Genomic DNA, 15,636 nt, shown 5'->3' with positions numbered 1-15,636 from the left:
AATGTGGTGTGTATATATGTAATGGAATATTACTCAGCCATAAAAATGAAAATTTGCAACAACATGGATGCACCTAGAGGGTATTATGTTTAGTGAAATAAGTCAGAGAAAGACAAATACTGTACTTTATCACTTACATGTGAAATCTAAAAAAATTAACAAACAAATGAATATATAAGTGAAGTAAGTCAGAAAGAAGTTTGCAGGTATAGAGAACTAGAGGTTACCAGTGAGATGAGCTAAGTGAGGAGGGGGTGGATAGTGGTAGGAAATCAATAAGCAGAAACTACTATGTATAAAAGACGCTTTACTCCTTGGAAGGAAAGTTATGACCAACCTAGACAGCATATTAAAAAGCAGAGACATTACTTTGCCAACCAAGGTCCATCTAGTCAAGGCTACGGTTTTTCCAGTAGTCAAGTAGTGGATGTGAGAGTTGGACTGTAAAGAAAGCTGAGTGCTGAAGAATTGATGCTTTTGAACTGTTGTGTTGGAGAAGACTCTTGAGAGTCCCTTGGACTGCAAGGAGATCCAACCAGTCTATCCTAAAGGAGGTCAGTCCTGGATGTTCACTGGAAGGACTGATGTTGAAGTTGAAACTCCAATACGTTGGCCACCTGATGGGAAGAGCTGACTCATTTGAAAAGACCCTGATGCTAGGAAAGATTGAAGGCAGGAGGAGAAGGGGATGACAGAGGATGAGATGGCTGGATGGCATCACTGACTCAATGGACAAGAGTTTGGGTAAACTCTGGGAGTTGGTGATGGACAGGAGGCCTGGTGTGCTGTGGTCCATGGGGTCGCAGAGTCAGACATGACTGAGCAACTTAACTATGTATAAAATACATAAGTTACAAGAATATAAATATAACCAATAATTTATAATTGTAAAAATATAATCCATAAAAATATTTAATCATTACATTGTACACCTAAAACAAATATAATATTGTAAATCAATGAATAAGAATCCTGAGGCCAAACCAAAAAAAGAGAGATTAGTCCTATGTAGTTTACACTGCTACAAAACACAGAAAGCAAATGAAAAAATCCTTACAACATATGTGTATATGGAAGAACATGTACAATGTTAACTTGTAACAAGCATTTATTTGTCCTTTAGTAAAAGAATGAATATACTGTGGCAGTTAAAATGAAGAAACCGTGGGCTTCTCTGGCGGTCCAGCGGTTAGGAATCTGCCTCGAAATGTAGGCAACACCAGTTCGATCCCTGATCCAGGAAGATCCCACATGCCACAGAGCAACAAAGCCCATGTACCACAACCACTGAGCCCATGTTCTAGAGCCTGAGAGTCACAACCACTGAGCCCATGCTCTACAACAAAAAAAGCCACTGTAGTGAGAAGTCCGCGCACCACAACTAGAGAGTAGCCCCCACTCAGTGCAACTAGAGAGAGCCCAGGCACAGCAATGAAGACCCCCAACAAGGCCAAAAGTAAATAAATAGATAAACCCTCCAATGTCGGTGGGAATGTAAACTGATACAGCCACTACAGAAGACAGTATGGAGACTGTTTTAAAAACTAGGAATAAAACTACCATATGACCCAGCAATACCACTTCTAGGCATTTACCTGAGGAAACCAAAATTCAAAAGGACATGTGTACCCCCAGTGTTCACTGCAGCACTATTTACAATAGCCAGGACACAGAAGCAACCCAGATGTCCATTGATAGATGAATGGATAGAGAAGCTGTGGTACGTAGATACACTGGAATAGTACTCAGCCATAAAAAGGAATGAATCTGAGTCTATTCTAATCAGGTGGATGAACCTAGAGCCTATTACACAGAGTGAAGTGAGTCAGAAAGAGAAAAACAAACATCGTAGATTAATGCACATATATGGAATCTAGAAAGATGGTGTCAATGAACCTATTGGCAGGGCAGCAATGGAGACGCAGACATGGATAACAGACTTACGGACATGGGTGGCAGGGAGGAAGGAGAGGGTGGGACAAATGGAGACAGTAGCATGGAGCCGTATACACTACCATACAGAATAGACAGACAGCCAGTGGAAATTTGCTATATGACTCAGGGAACTTGAACCAGGGCTCTGCAGCAACCTAGAGTGGTGGGGGAAGGTGGGAGGGAAGGTCAAGAGGGGGGAGACATATGTATATCTATGGCTAATTCATGTTGATGTATGGCAGAAACCAAAGCAATATTATAAAGCGATTATCCTTCAATAAAAAATAAATAAATTTTTTAAAAAGATTTTAAAATTCAGATATATCAAAACAAAAACCACTGAACTGTACACTGTAAATGGGTGAAGTGCATTGCATAGTATTTGAATTTTATCTTAATAAAGCTGTTATTACAAAAACAAATGATTTGAACAGAAATTTCTTCAAAGCAGAAAAAATGTTCAATATCATTATTTTTTTTAAATTGGAGGATAATTGCATTACGATGTTGTATTGGTTTCTGCCATACAATAACATCATTACTCTTAAGGTAAATGAAAATTAAAACCACAAAGGGTTTTGTAGCTCATATTCACTGGGATGGGTATAATTTTTAAAATGGAGAATAATAAACACTGGCAAGGATATTGAGAAACAGAAATGATCATACATTGCGGATGGGACTGGAAAATGTCACAGCTGCCTTGGAAGATAGTTTGGCAGGTCTTCAGTAAGCTAAAAATAGTTACCACTGAGCAACAACCCTCCTGGGCACATATTAAAGAGAACTGAAAGCAAGTCTACAAATTTTTTGTATGTAAATATTCAAGAACTACCTTATTCAAAATAGCCACAAAGTAGAAACAACAAAGGCTTCCCAGGTGGCTCAGTGGTAAACAATTCACCTGCCAGTGCAGGAGAGGCAGGTTCCATCCCTGGGTGAGGAAGATCCCCTGGAGAAGGAAACGGCAACCCACTCCAGTATTCTTGCCTGGGAAATCCCATGCACAGAGGAGCCTGGCAAGGTACAGTCCATGGGGTTGCAAAAAGAGTTGGACATGACTTAGTGATTAAACAACAAACAACGGAAATATCCATCGACACATGGATCAACAAAATATGGCATATCTACACAATCGACTATCATTCAGCTATGAAGTACCGAAACATGCTACATGAGTACACCTTGAAAACATTATGCTAAATGAAAAAAGTCAGACATATTTGCACATATTTGTACAATTCCAGTTATACGAACCATCCAAAGTAGGAAAATCCAGTACAGGCAGGAAGCAGATGGGTGGTTGCCAGGTGCTGGACAAAGAAGTAGAGAGACTCATACAGGGAGAATGCTTCTTTTAGGTGTGATGACAGTATTACGGAATTAACAGTGGTAAGGGTTGCACAACTCTGTCAAAGTACTAAAAAGCACTACATTGCACACCTATAAAGTGTAAATGCACGGGAACGATAACTTTATAAAAAAGATAAAAGAAAAATGATCTAAGTCTACTATAGCAAAATAGGAAAATGTGACAAAGCTTGACAGCTGGTGCACAGACATGTATTATGCAATCTCTAAAGCTTTCTGTATGCCTGAAATATTCCCTTTTAGAAGCGGGGTACAGCAATTTTTTAAAAGTCTAGTATGGCAAGGGGAAGAAAAATCAGAGTAACTGGAAAGGAAAAGACCCAGAAACAGACCCAAGTTTACATAAAAGTATATAAGAACGTGAGTATTCTTTAAAGCAGGGGTCCCCAACCTCTGGGATCTAATGCCTGATGATCTGAGGCAAAACTAATGTAATAATAATAGAAATAAAGTGAACAATAAATGTAATGTGCTTGAATCATCCCAAAACCATCCCCCCTACCCCTGGTTCATGGAAAAATTGTCTTCCATGGAACTGGTCCGTGGAACCAAAAAGGTTGGGGATTTCTGCTTTAAAGGATCCATCTCAAATGTTGGAAGGAAAATAGATAATCAAAACACCAACAGCCATGAAGAAAAATAAATCTGGAAGTTGGATATTCTAACATCTTTCTAGCTTTGGTGAAATTTCTGACAAACAACTGGGTAGTTACATCTTCATTATTCCCCTCTTCACAAAAAAAGTTTATGATTAAGTTCCCCTTAAAGGCTTCAATAATAACAGTAGTATTAAAAATGTTGTGTGCAATGGACTTCCCTGGTGGTCCAGCGGTAAAGAGTCCACCTTGCAAGGAAGGGGACTCAGGTTTGATCACTGGTTAGGGAACTAAGATCCCACATGCCACAGGGCAAACGAACCCATGTGCTGCAACTACTGAAGTCCATGGACCGCAACTAGTGAGTCCATGTGCTGCACTGAAAGATCCCGCCTAACAAGACAAAGATCCCTCATGCTGCAACTAAGACCTGATGCAGCAAAATAAATAAATAATGTTTAAATGATATGGGAAAACTGATTCATTAGAATTAATAAAAGGTTAAGCTGGAATTCCAGTTGTACCCTGATCACCAGTGAGTAAGTTTGCTGAGTACTAACTGTAAAGTCCTCTATACAAAGCATGCACTTAAGTGTTATGTTGATGACAGCACCTGGAACTGAACAGCATTAATCAGAATACTCACTCAACAATGTTTAGCACCAACTAAGCACAGAACACTAGATACAGAGAGATGAACAAAACAAACTGGCATAGAGCAGGGGGCAGAAATCTAGTAAGATAAATAAATGGTGTATTAGTCAACAAGAAAAGACAGGCAGAAAGAACTCAAAGGGGACTGTAAAGACACCTGGGTGCGTCGCGTGAGAGCCTGCAGAAACAAAGTTTATAGAAACAACCCATTGTGCTGACAGGATGGCACCAAGACAACTGCCACACCTGAGAGATATTGCACATATACCTCATCAAGTACCTTACATTAAAAATGTCTTCAAAGGTTTCAATCAGCTGAAGAATGAGAATGAAAAAAGACTAATTAGGAGTATCTTCAAAGTAGGGCTTAAGAAGCTATGTATTAATGGATAGAAGAGTGAGTCAAACTATCTTTCCAACAGATACTCTGAAACCATGCAGTCACAAACTTGAAAAGAGGGGAAAAAAAAGTACCCCCCAAAGAAAGGTAAGAGGAAAAGAATATCAGTTTACTTCCATCTCCCCAGCACTCTACCTGTCTGCGGAAGCATCCTGAACACTGGCATTTTTATGACTTAATAAGTGATCTTCTCTTGTAACCTAAGAAAAGGAAATCACAAAAATTAAATCTCTATCGATGATACTAAAATAAGAAGAAATTTATATTCCTTTGCAGTAAAAATAGAAATGCCAGTTTGCTTCTGTTCTAGAAAGAGGTAATCATACCTCATTCATGGAAACATCAGTTAACTGCACCCAGTGCAGTCCTATTCACCTGAACTCATACACCAAGTGCCCATTTCAATATATAGGTATGCAAATCCATATGCTTTACAAGACAGCTCTCCATGATTTAAGACACCACCTGTATGTTGGTCAATATACACAGAATCCAAAAAGATTCAATGCCAAAATTTTTCAAATTTATCAAAAGAAGAAACAGATGTTAAGCTGTGTATTTGGCTTTTTATTTTTCCCTGAATATTTCAGAAGAGAATTCTAAAAACTCTTTCTGAAGAAGTCAGTTTTTCCCTTAATTTTATTGAGGTATCATTTACATACAGCAAAATGCCACACATTTTCAACGTATGATGATGAATTCTGAAAAATATACAGGGGTACCTAATTAACACTACAATCAACATATATAACATGCCCCCTGCCCCTACATGTTCCCTTGAGGTTTCCAATGCAATCCCAGCAAAAACCCACACACGCAGCCAGCCATGATCTGTCCTCTTTTTCTGGCTGGCAGGTTTTTGTGCTGCATGCAGGTTTCCTCTAGCTGCAGTGGCCATGGGCTACTCTTCGTTGCAGTGCATGGACTTCTCATTGTGGTGGCTTCTCTTGTGGAGCACAGGCTCCAGGTACGTGGGCTTCAGTAGCTGCAGCACTATAGTTTATATAAATGGATTTATAACACCTGTCTTCTGTGCTTCCCTCTAGAGAGCCATGATGTTTCTGAGGTTCACCCATGGTGTTGCATGCATTAACACATTCCTTTTTACGTACTGAGTAGCTTCCCACTTTACAGATGTAGCCCGTTTATTTATCTGTTTCCTTGCTGATGGACATTTGAATCACTTCTAGTTTTTACCTGCTACAAACAAAGATGCCAGAGCATTCATGTACCAATATCTGTATGAACCTATGTTTTCAGTTCTCTTGGATAAATACCTAGGAGTAGGACTGCTGGGTCATACAAGAAGTGTATGTTTAATATATTACCAAATTCTTTTCTAAAGTACCTGTAATATTTTATGTTCTTACCAGCCATGTGCATTGCAGGCAGTCCATTACTGCCCACACAGGGATGGTCAGTTGTTAACTTTAGCTATGAAGTATGAGGTCAGCTATACATTATTTGCATAGACACCCTTTATCAAGCTGAAGTTCTACTCTATTCCTATTTTGTTGTGAACATTTATCATGATCAGGTCTTAAATTCTGTGGAATGTCCTTTCCATATAAATGGAGACAAGTTTCCTTAATTTTTAATATGTTGAACTATACTTGGTTTTTGAATGATAAACCACCTTTTTCCCCAAGATAAACTCTTGGCCATGGTTACTGTCCTGTTTATTAATTGTTGAGTAAGATCTGCTTCTATTTTGTTTAGGACTTTCGGTCTGTAGCAGCTTTTTTTTTGTACAATCTCTCTCCGGCTTTGGTATCAGGGTAAAACCAGCCTTGTAAGTGAGCTGGGACATGCTCCCTGCTCTTCTATTTCCTGCAAGAGCTTATGAAGAATTGTTATTATTTCTTCCTTAAATTGTTCAGTAATCTTAACAGTGAAGGCATCTGGTCCTGAGTTTTTCCTTGTAGGATGATTTTAAACTATAAAACAAAATCTCTTTCATTTAGAGCTATTGAAGTTATTTTTCTCTTGTTTGAGTCAAGATAGACTCAGAAATACAACTGAAGCGTCAGGTGACGACAGCTGCCACCACCTCTGCTGCTACAAGAGGCAGTATCAGCACTGGGATCAATATTTGCTAAACACTCACTATGTGCCTGCCAGGAGTCACTCCATGGCCTTCATATTTATTATTTTATTTCATCCTTATAACCCACCTTAGGTTATGTATTACCATTACCCCCTTTTAAACATAATTTAATTGAGGCTCAGAGAAATAAACTAATTTGCCAAGTCCCAAAGCTAGTAGGTGGTAGATAAGAAACAGGATTCAAACTCTAGCTGTCTAATTCCAGAGCCTGTACTGACATATTTCGTAATTATTTTTATATGTAAACATTTATGTTTTATGTTTACATTTGGGTGAGAAGGTACAGAAAGCACACGAACAACATTCCTCGAGTTCTTCCAGTTCTCTTCAAGGCCTGTGCCTGGGACAGGATGGGTAAGGAGCCTCTTCTCAACAACAAGGTCCTGGGAAATCCTCGTTGACAACAGGATGCAGTAAGACAGGCTTCTGCCCTATTTCAGCACAGAGGGTAAACCTGACAGGTGGGAGGGCCAAGGAAAAGCCGATTTTGAGAGCATGGAGGCCATTAACTTCTTGGGGGCTGGTCTCTACACACTGCGTCCTTCACAAGATGTCACAACCAACTCTTCGTCTTGCAACCATCACTCAGTTGCTAATAACATGACTAATAACTTTGCTGAATCAGCTATTCAGCTAATAATTTTGCTGAATTGGGATAGAAGGGTGGGAGGAAAAGTGAATTGATAAAGACCTAAAATCACTCTAGGGTTTTTAGCTATATAAATGACAAAAGATTAGGGACTCACTTCTATAGGAATTTGACTTTTAAAAACCTTTATTCTTCTTACTTCATGGCTGCCCCATCTTAATCCACCCGGAATAGATTTCAGAGATGGGAAGGCATCTGCCACCTTGAGCATGTTTCCTGGCTTTACCCTCTCTGTCTCATCACCAGCCAGCTCACTCATGTCCACCATCTGTGTGTGTTCCTTGTTCCACAGGGTCTCCCTCCACTTCAGTGGGACCCTAGTGAAGGCAGCTTACCTTCTGCACTGCTTCTACCTGAGCCTTCAAAATATTACTCTTCAAGTCAGGAGGAACTCTCCTGGTATTCAGCGCTGGGCTGTCGATGGCATTATTCAGACATTTCTCGGTTAACTTTACCACTTCCTCCTGGATATTAAAAACACACTGTAAGCAACTCTGAGAGGATTCAACTAAATGGAAACAGAAAAGGACTGATGAAAGTTCCTATTCAGACAACCGGGGAGTCGTGTGTCTCAGGCAGCCGTCTTATTCCAGGAGGAGTCAGCTCTTACTTGAGGTTTTGAACTAAGATCAGTAATCACAAATAAGGTAGGGACCCCTGAAAATCATCCAGCCATCTGTTGTCTTTGTCTTTAAGCCAACTGAATAACTAATGATACCACCCTGGAAAAATGCCTGAATTAAACCACACATGAGGAATGTGTGCCATCTGCAGTAATTAATTTCAACTGGATTTTAGGTCGGGCCCTACACAGGCTGATCCCTAGAGCTGTTACTGGGTAGATGACTGTGCTTGAGACTTAAGTTATTTGGCCACAAAGAGGCCACTCGCAGGTAAAAGCTTACTAAAATGATAAAATAAAGCACAAGTCCACTGAATGAAGATCACAATTAAAACAACATAAATTAATCTTAACAGACCCATCACAAGCACGGAAATTGATACTATAATCAGAAATCTTCCAGCAAACAAAAGCCCAGGTCCAGATGGCTTCACAGCTGAATTCTACCAAAAATTTCGAGAAGAGCTAACACCTATCCTCCTCAAACTCTTCCAGAAAATTGCAGAGGAAGGTAAACTTCCAAACTCATTCTATGAGGCCACCATCACCCTAATACCAAAACCTGACAAAGATGTCACAAATAAAGAAAACTACAGGCCAATATCTCTGATGAACATAGATGCAAAAATCCTTAACAAAATTCTAGCAATCAGAATCCAACAACACATTAAAAAGATCATACACCATGACCAAGTGGGCTTTATCCCAGGGATGCAAGGATTCTTCAATATCCGCAAATCAATCAATGTAATTCACCACATTAACAAATTGAAAAATAAAAACCATATGATTATCTCAATAGATGCAGAGAAGGCCTTTGACAAAATTCAACATCCATTTATGATAAAAACTCTCCAGAAAGCAGGAATAGAAGGAACATACCTCAACATGATAAAAGCTATCTATGACAAACCCACAGCAAACATTATCCTCAATGGTGAAAAATTGAAAGCATTTCCCCTAAAGTCAGGAACAAGACAAGGGTGTCCACTTTCACCGCTACTATTCAACATAGTTCTGGAAGTTTTGGCCACAGCAATCAGAGCAGAAAAAGAAATAAAAGGAATCCAAATTGGAAAAGAAGAAGTAAAACTCTCACTGTTTGCAGATGACATGATCCTCTACATGGAAAACCCTAAAGACTCCACCAGAAAATTACTAGAGCTAATCAATGAATATAGTAAAGTTGCAGGATATAAAATCAACACACAGAAATCCCTTGCATTCCTATACACTAATAATGAGAAAGTAGAAAAAGAAATTAAGGAAACAATTCCATTCACCATTGCAACGAAAAGAATAAAATACTTAGGAATATATCTTCCTAAAGAAACTAAAGACCTATATATAGAAAACTATAAAACACTGATGAAAGAAATCAAAGAGGACACTAATAGATGGAGAAATATACCATGTTCATGGATCGGAAGAATCAATATAGTGAAAATGAGTATACTACCCAAAGCAATTTACAAATTCAATGCAATCCCTATCAAGCTACCAGCCATATTTTTCACAGAACTAGAACAAATAATTTCAAGATTTGTATGGAAATACAAAAAACCTCGAATAGCCAAAGCAATCTTGAGAAAGAAGAATGGAACTGGAGGAATCAACTTGCCTGACTTCAGGCTCTACTACAAAGCCACAGTCATCAAGACAGTATGGTACTGGCACAAAGACAGAAATATAGATCAATGGAACAAAACAGAAAGCCCAGATATAAATCCACACACATATGGACACCTTATCTTCGACAAAGGAGGCAAGAATATACAATGGAGAAAAGACAATCTCTTTAACAAGTGGTGCTGGGAAAACTGGTCAACCACTTGTAAAAGAATGAAACTAGATCACTTTCTAACACCGCACACAAAAATAAACTCAAAATGGATTAAAGATCTAAATGTAAGATCAGAAACTATAAAACTCCTAGAGGAGAACATAGGCAAAACACTCTCAGACATAAATCACAGCAGGATCCTCTATGATCCACCTCCCAGAATTCTGGAAATAAAAGCAAAAATAAACAAATGGGATCTAATTAAAATTAAAAGCTTCTGCACAACAAAGGAAAATATAAGCAAGGTGAAAAGACAGCCTTCTGAGTGGGAGAAAATAATAGCAAATGAAGCAACTGACAAACAACTAATCTCAAAAATATACAAGCAACTTATGCAGCTCAACTCCAGAAAAATAAACGACCCAATCAAAAAATGGGCCAAAGAACTAAATAGACATTTCTCCAAAGAAGACATACGGATGGCTAACAAACACATGAAAAGATGCTCAACATCACTCATTATTAGAGAAATGCAAATCAAAACCACAATGAGGTACCACTTCACACCAGTCAGAATGGCTGCGATCCAAAAATCTGCAAGCAATAAATGCTGGAGAGGGTGTGGAGAAAAGGGAACCCTCCTACACTGTTGGTGGGAATGCAAACTAGTACAGCCACTATGGAGAACAGTGTGGAGATTCCTTAAAAAATTGCAAATAGAACTACCTTATGACCCAGCAATCCCACTGCTGGGCATACACACCGAGGAAACCAGAATAGAAAGAGACACATGTACCCCAATGTTCATCGCAGCACTGTTTATAATAGCCAGGACATGGAAACAACCTAGATGTCCATCAGCAGATGAATGGATAAGAAAGCTGTGGTACATATACACAATGGAGTATTACTCAGCGGTTAAAAAGAATTCATTTGAATCAGTTCTGATGAGATGGATGAAACTGGAGCCGATTATACAGAGTGAAGTAAGCCAGAAAGAAAAACACCAATACAGTATACTAACACATATATATGGAATTTAGGAAGATGGCAATGACGACCCTGTATGCAAGACAGGGAAAGAGACACAGATGTGTATAACGGACTTCTGGACTCAGAGGGAGAGGGAGAGGGTGGGATGATTTGGGAGAATGACATTCTAACATGTATACTATCATTTGAATCGAATCGCCAGTCTATGTCTGACGCAGGATGCAGCATGCTTGGGGCTGGTGCTTGTGGATGACCCAGAAAGATGTTATGGGGAGGGAGGTGGGAGGGGGGTTCATGTTTGGGAATGCATGTAAGAATTAAAGATTTTGAAATTTAAAAAATAAAAAAAAAATTAAAAAAAAACAACAACATAAATTAACTATTATGAAAAGAAATGGGAGAAAAATTAATAATAATTTTAATTATCTACACTACAGCTGATTTAATTTACCTAATTTAAAATAAATGACAATCAATAATAACAATCACCATCACCATCATCCCTACTATGTGCTGTGTTAAGTCGCTTCAATCACGTCCAACTTCTTGCGATCCTGTGGACCAGAGCCTGCCAGGCTCCTCTCTCCATGGGATTTCCCAGGTAAGAATACTGGAGTGGGTTGTCATTTCCTCCTGCAGGGGATCTTCCCAACCCAGGGACTGAACCTGTGTCTCCTGCATCTCCTGCACTGGCAAGCAGGTTCTTTACCACTAGTGACACCTGAGAAGCCCTGTCCTTACTATATAACACTGAAGAAGCTGAAGTTGAACGGGTCTATGAAGACCTACAAGACGTTTTAGAACTAACACCCAAAAAAGATGTCCTTTTCATTATAGGGGACTGGAATGCAAAAGTAGGAAGTCAAGAAACACCTGGAGTAACAGGCAAATTTGGCCTTGGAATACGGAATGAAGCAGGGCAAAGACATTTTGCCAAGAAAATGCACTGGTCATAGCAAACATCCTCTTCCAACAACACAAGAGAAGACTCTACACATGGACATCACCAGATGGTCAACACCGAAATCAGATTGATTATATTCTTTGCAGCCAAAGATGGAGAAGCTCTATACAGTCAACAAAAACAAGACCAGGAGCTGACTGTGGCTCAGATCATGAACTCCTTATTGCCAAATTCAGACTGAAATTGAAGAAAGTAGGGAAAACCACTAGACCATTCAGGTATGACCTAAATCAAATCCCTTATGATTATACAGTGGAAGTGAGAAATAGATTTAAGGGCCTAGATCTGATAGATGGAGTGCCTGATGAACTATGAGGATGGAATGAGGTTCGTGACATTGTACAGGAGACAGGGATCAAGACCATCCCCATGGAAAAGAAATGCAAAAAAGCAAAGTGGCTGTCTGAGGAGGCCTTACAAATAGCTGTGAAAAGAAGAGAAGCAAAAAGCAAAGGAGAAAAGGAAAAATATAAGCATCTGAATGCAGAGTTCCAAAGAATAGCAAGAAGAGATAAGAAAGCCTTCTTCAGCGATCAATGCAAAGAAATAGAGGAAAAGAACAGAATGGGAAAGACTAGAGATCTCTTCAAGAAAATTAGAGATACCAAGGGAACATTTCATGCAAAGATGGGCTCAATAAAGGACAGAAATGGTCTGGACCTAACAGAAGCAGAAGATATTAAGAAGAGGTGGCAAGAATACACAGAAGAACTGTACAAAAAAGATCTTCATGACCCAGTTAACCATGATGGTGTGATCACTCACCTAGAGCCAGACATCCTGGAATGAGAAGTCAAGTGGGCCTTAGGAAGCATCACCATGAACAAAGCTAGTGGAGGTGATGGAATTCCAGTTGAACTGTTTCAAATCCTGAAAGATGATGCTGTGAAAGTGTTGCACTCAATATGCCAGCAAATTTGGAAAACTCAGCAGTGGCCACAGGACTGGAAAAGATCAGTTTTCATTCCAATCCCAAAGAAAGGCAATGCCAAAGAATGCTCAAACTATCGCACAATTGCACTCATCTCACATGCTAGTAAAGTAATGCTCAAAATTCTCCAAGCCAGGTTTCAGCAATACATGAACTGTGAACTCACTGATGTTCAAGCTGGTTTTAGAAAAGGCAGAGGAACCAGAAATCAAATGCCAACATCCGCTGGATCATGGAAAAAGCAGGAGAGTTCCAGAAAAACATCTATTTCTGCTTTATTGACTGTGCCAAAGCCTTTGACTATGTGGCTCACAAGAAACTGTGGAAAATTCTGAAAGAGATGGGAATACCAGACCACCTGACCTGCCTCTTGAGAAACCTATATGCAGGTCAGGCAGCAACAGTTAGAACTGAACATGGAACAACAGACTGGTTCCAAATAGGAAAAGGAGTACGTCAAGGCTGTATATCGTCATCCTGCTTAATTAAGTTATATGCAGAGTACATCATGAGAAACGCAGGACTAGAAGAAACACAAGCTGGAATCAAGATTGCTGGGAGAAATATCAATAAGCCCAGATATGCAGATGACACCACCCTTATGGCAGACAGTGAAGAGGAACTAAAAAGCCTCTTGATGAAAGTGAAAGAGGAGAGTGAAAAAGTTGGCTTAAAGCTCAACATTCAGAAAACTAAGATCATTGCATCTGGTCCCATCACTTCATGGGAAATAGATGGGAAACAGTGGAAACAGTGTCAGACTTTATCTTTGGGGGCTCCAAAATCACTGCAGTTGGTGACTGCAGCCATGAAATTAAAAGATGCTTACTCCTTGGAAGGAAAGTTATGACCAACCTAGATAGTATATTCAAAACGAGAGACATTAAGGTCTGTCTACTCAGGGCTACGGTTTTTCCAGTAGTCATGTATGGATGTGAGAGTTGGACTGTGAAGACGGCTGAGCGCCAAAGAATTGATGCTTTTGAACTGTGGTGTTGGAGAAGACTCTTGAGAGTCCCTTGGACTGCAAGGAGATCCAACCAGTCCATTCTACAGGAGATCAGCCCTGGGATTTCTTTGAAGGGAATGATGCTAAAGCTGAAACTCCAGTACTTTGGCCACCTCATGGGAAGAGTTGACTCATTGGAAAAGACTCTGATGCTGGGAGGGATTGGGGGCAGGAGGAGAAGGGGACGACCGAGGATGAGATGGCTGGATGGCATCACTGACTCGATGGACTCGAGTCTGAGTGAACTCCGGGAGTTGGTGATGGACAGGGAAGCCTGGCGTGCTGCAATTCATGGGGTTGCAAAGAGTCAGACACAACTGATTGACGAACTGAACTGAACTAACACACTCATTCTAAACATTTTCTTAGTCTCAGATATAGCTTTTGTTCTGTAAAACTGGCCATCTGCCAACATACAGGATTACACATTGCACCGCTTGTTCAGATTTGAAAAAATTTAACTATGTGCTTCTTCTAATCTGGTTTTTCTTAGTGTGGTCTCCACATACCTGCCTCTGGGTAGGATCCCCAAATCTGAATGTTTAACAAGCTTTCCCATGTGACTCTGATATAAAACTTTGAGAATCACTAGTTTGTACTAGACTGTATCTTCCAAGACTACAGAATGGTTCCCAGTGATTGAAAGAAGACCCTATATCCTTTTTCAGTCATGACTACTTCACACCGTATGACCCAGCAATGCTACTTTTGCATACACATCCAAAGGAAATAAATTCCCGATCCCAAATAGGTATCTGCACCCCCATGTTCGCTTCAGCGTTATGCACAGCAGCCAAGACATGGAAATAACCTAAATGTCCATCAACAAATGAAAGGATACAGAAGATGTAAAAGGCACAGACACACACACATAAATATACATACACAATGAAATATTGTTCCACCTTTAAAAAGAAGGAAATCCTGCCATTTTTAACAACACAGACAAAGCTAGAAGGAATTATGCTAAGTGAACTAAGTCAGATAGAGAATAACAAACACTTCATGGTATTACTTAAATGTGGACTCTTAAAGTAGATCTCAAGTGTTCTCACCAAAAAAAACAAACAAAAAGGAAACTAACTAAAGTGAGGTGAGGATGTGTTAACCGTCAATCTGACTGTAGGAATCATTTCACAATGTATACTTCTATTAATTTATCAAATGGCACATTTAAAATGCATTTAAATTTTGTCAATTATACCTCAATAAGAGGCCAGGAATGTTAGGTCCATACATTAAAGTTTATTGGAAGTGGTCAAACAGGAGATGGCAAGAGTGAACATTGACATTTTAGGAATCAGTGAACTAAAATGGACCGGAATGGGTGAATTTAATTCAGATGACCATTATATCTACTGCTGTGGGCAAGAATCCCTTAGAAGAAATGGAGTAGCCCTTACAGTCAACAAGAGTCCGAAATGTAGTACTTGGGTGCAATTTCAAAAATGACAGAATGATATCTATTCGTTTCCAAGGCAAACCATTCAGTATCACAGTAATCCAAGTCTATGTCCCAACCACTAATGCCAAAAAAGCTGAAGTTGATAGGTTCTATGTAGACCTAGAAGACCTTCTACAACTAACACCAAAAAAAAGATGTCCTTTTCATCACAGGGGAA

General features: G+C 39.5%; 1 protein-coding gene across 6 annotated transcripts in view; it reads right to left on the bottom strand.

Moving 5' to 3' along the window:
* Positions 1–15,636, bottom strand: part of EPB41L5 (erythrocyte membrane protein band 4.1 like 5) — a 171,883-nt gene that overhangs the window by 21,339 nt on the left and 134,908 nt on the right. For all 6 annotated transcript variants that reach the window (XM_069577819.1, XM_069577822.1, XM_069577823.1 and 3 more), the window contains exons 19-20: positions 8,048–8,176; positions 5,092–5,156 (exon numbers count right to left, since the gene is read on the bottom strand). In XM_069577819.1, the coding sequence (XP_069433920.1) occupies positions 5,092–5,156; positions 8,048–8,176 (194 nt within the window). The remainder of the gene's footprint in view (positions 1–5,091; positions 5,157–8,047; positions 8,177–15,636) is intronic.

This window comes from Ovis canadensis, chromosome 2, assembly GCF_042477335.2.
Source record: "Ovis canadensis isolate MfBH-ARS-UI-01 breed Bighorn chromosome 2, ARS-UI_OviCan_v2, whole genome shotgun sequence".
Taxonomy (NCBI): Eukaryota; Metazoa; Chordata; class Mammalia; order Artiodactyla; family Bovidae; genus Ovis; species Ovis canadensis.
This window is presented reverse-complemented; position numbering and strand designations above follow the sequence as displayed.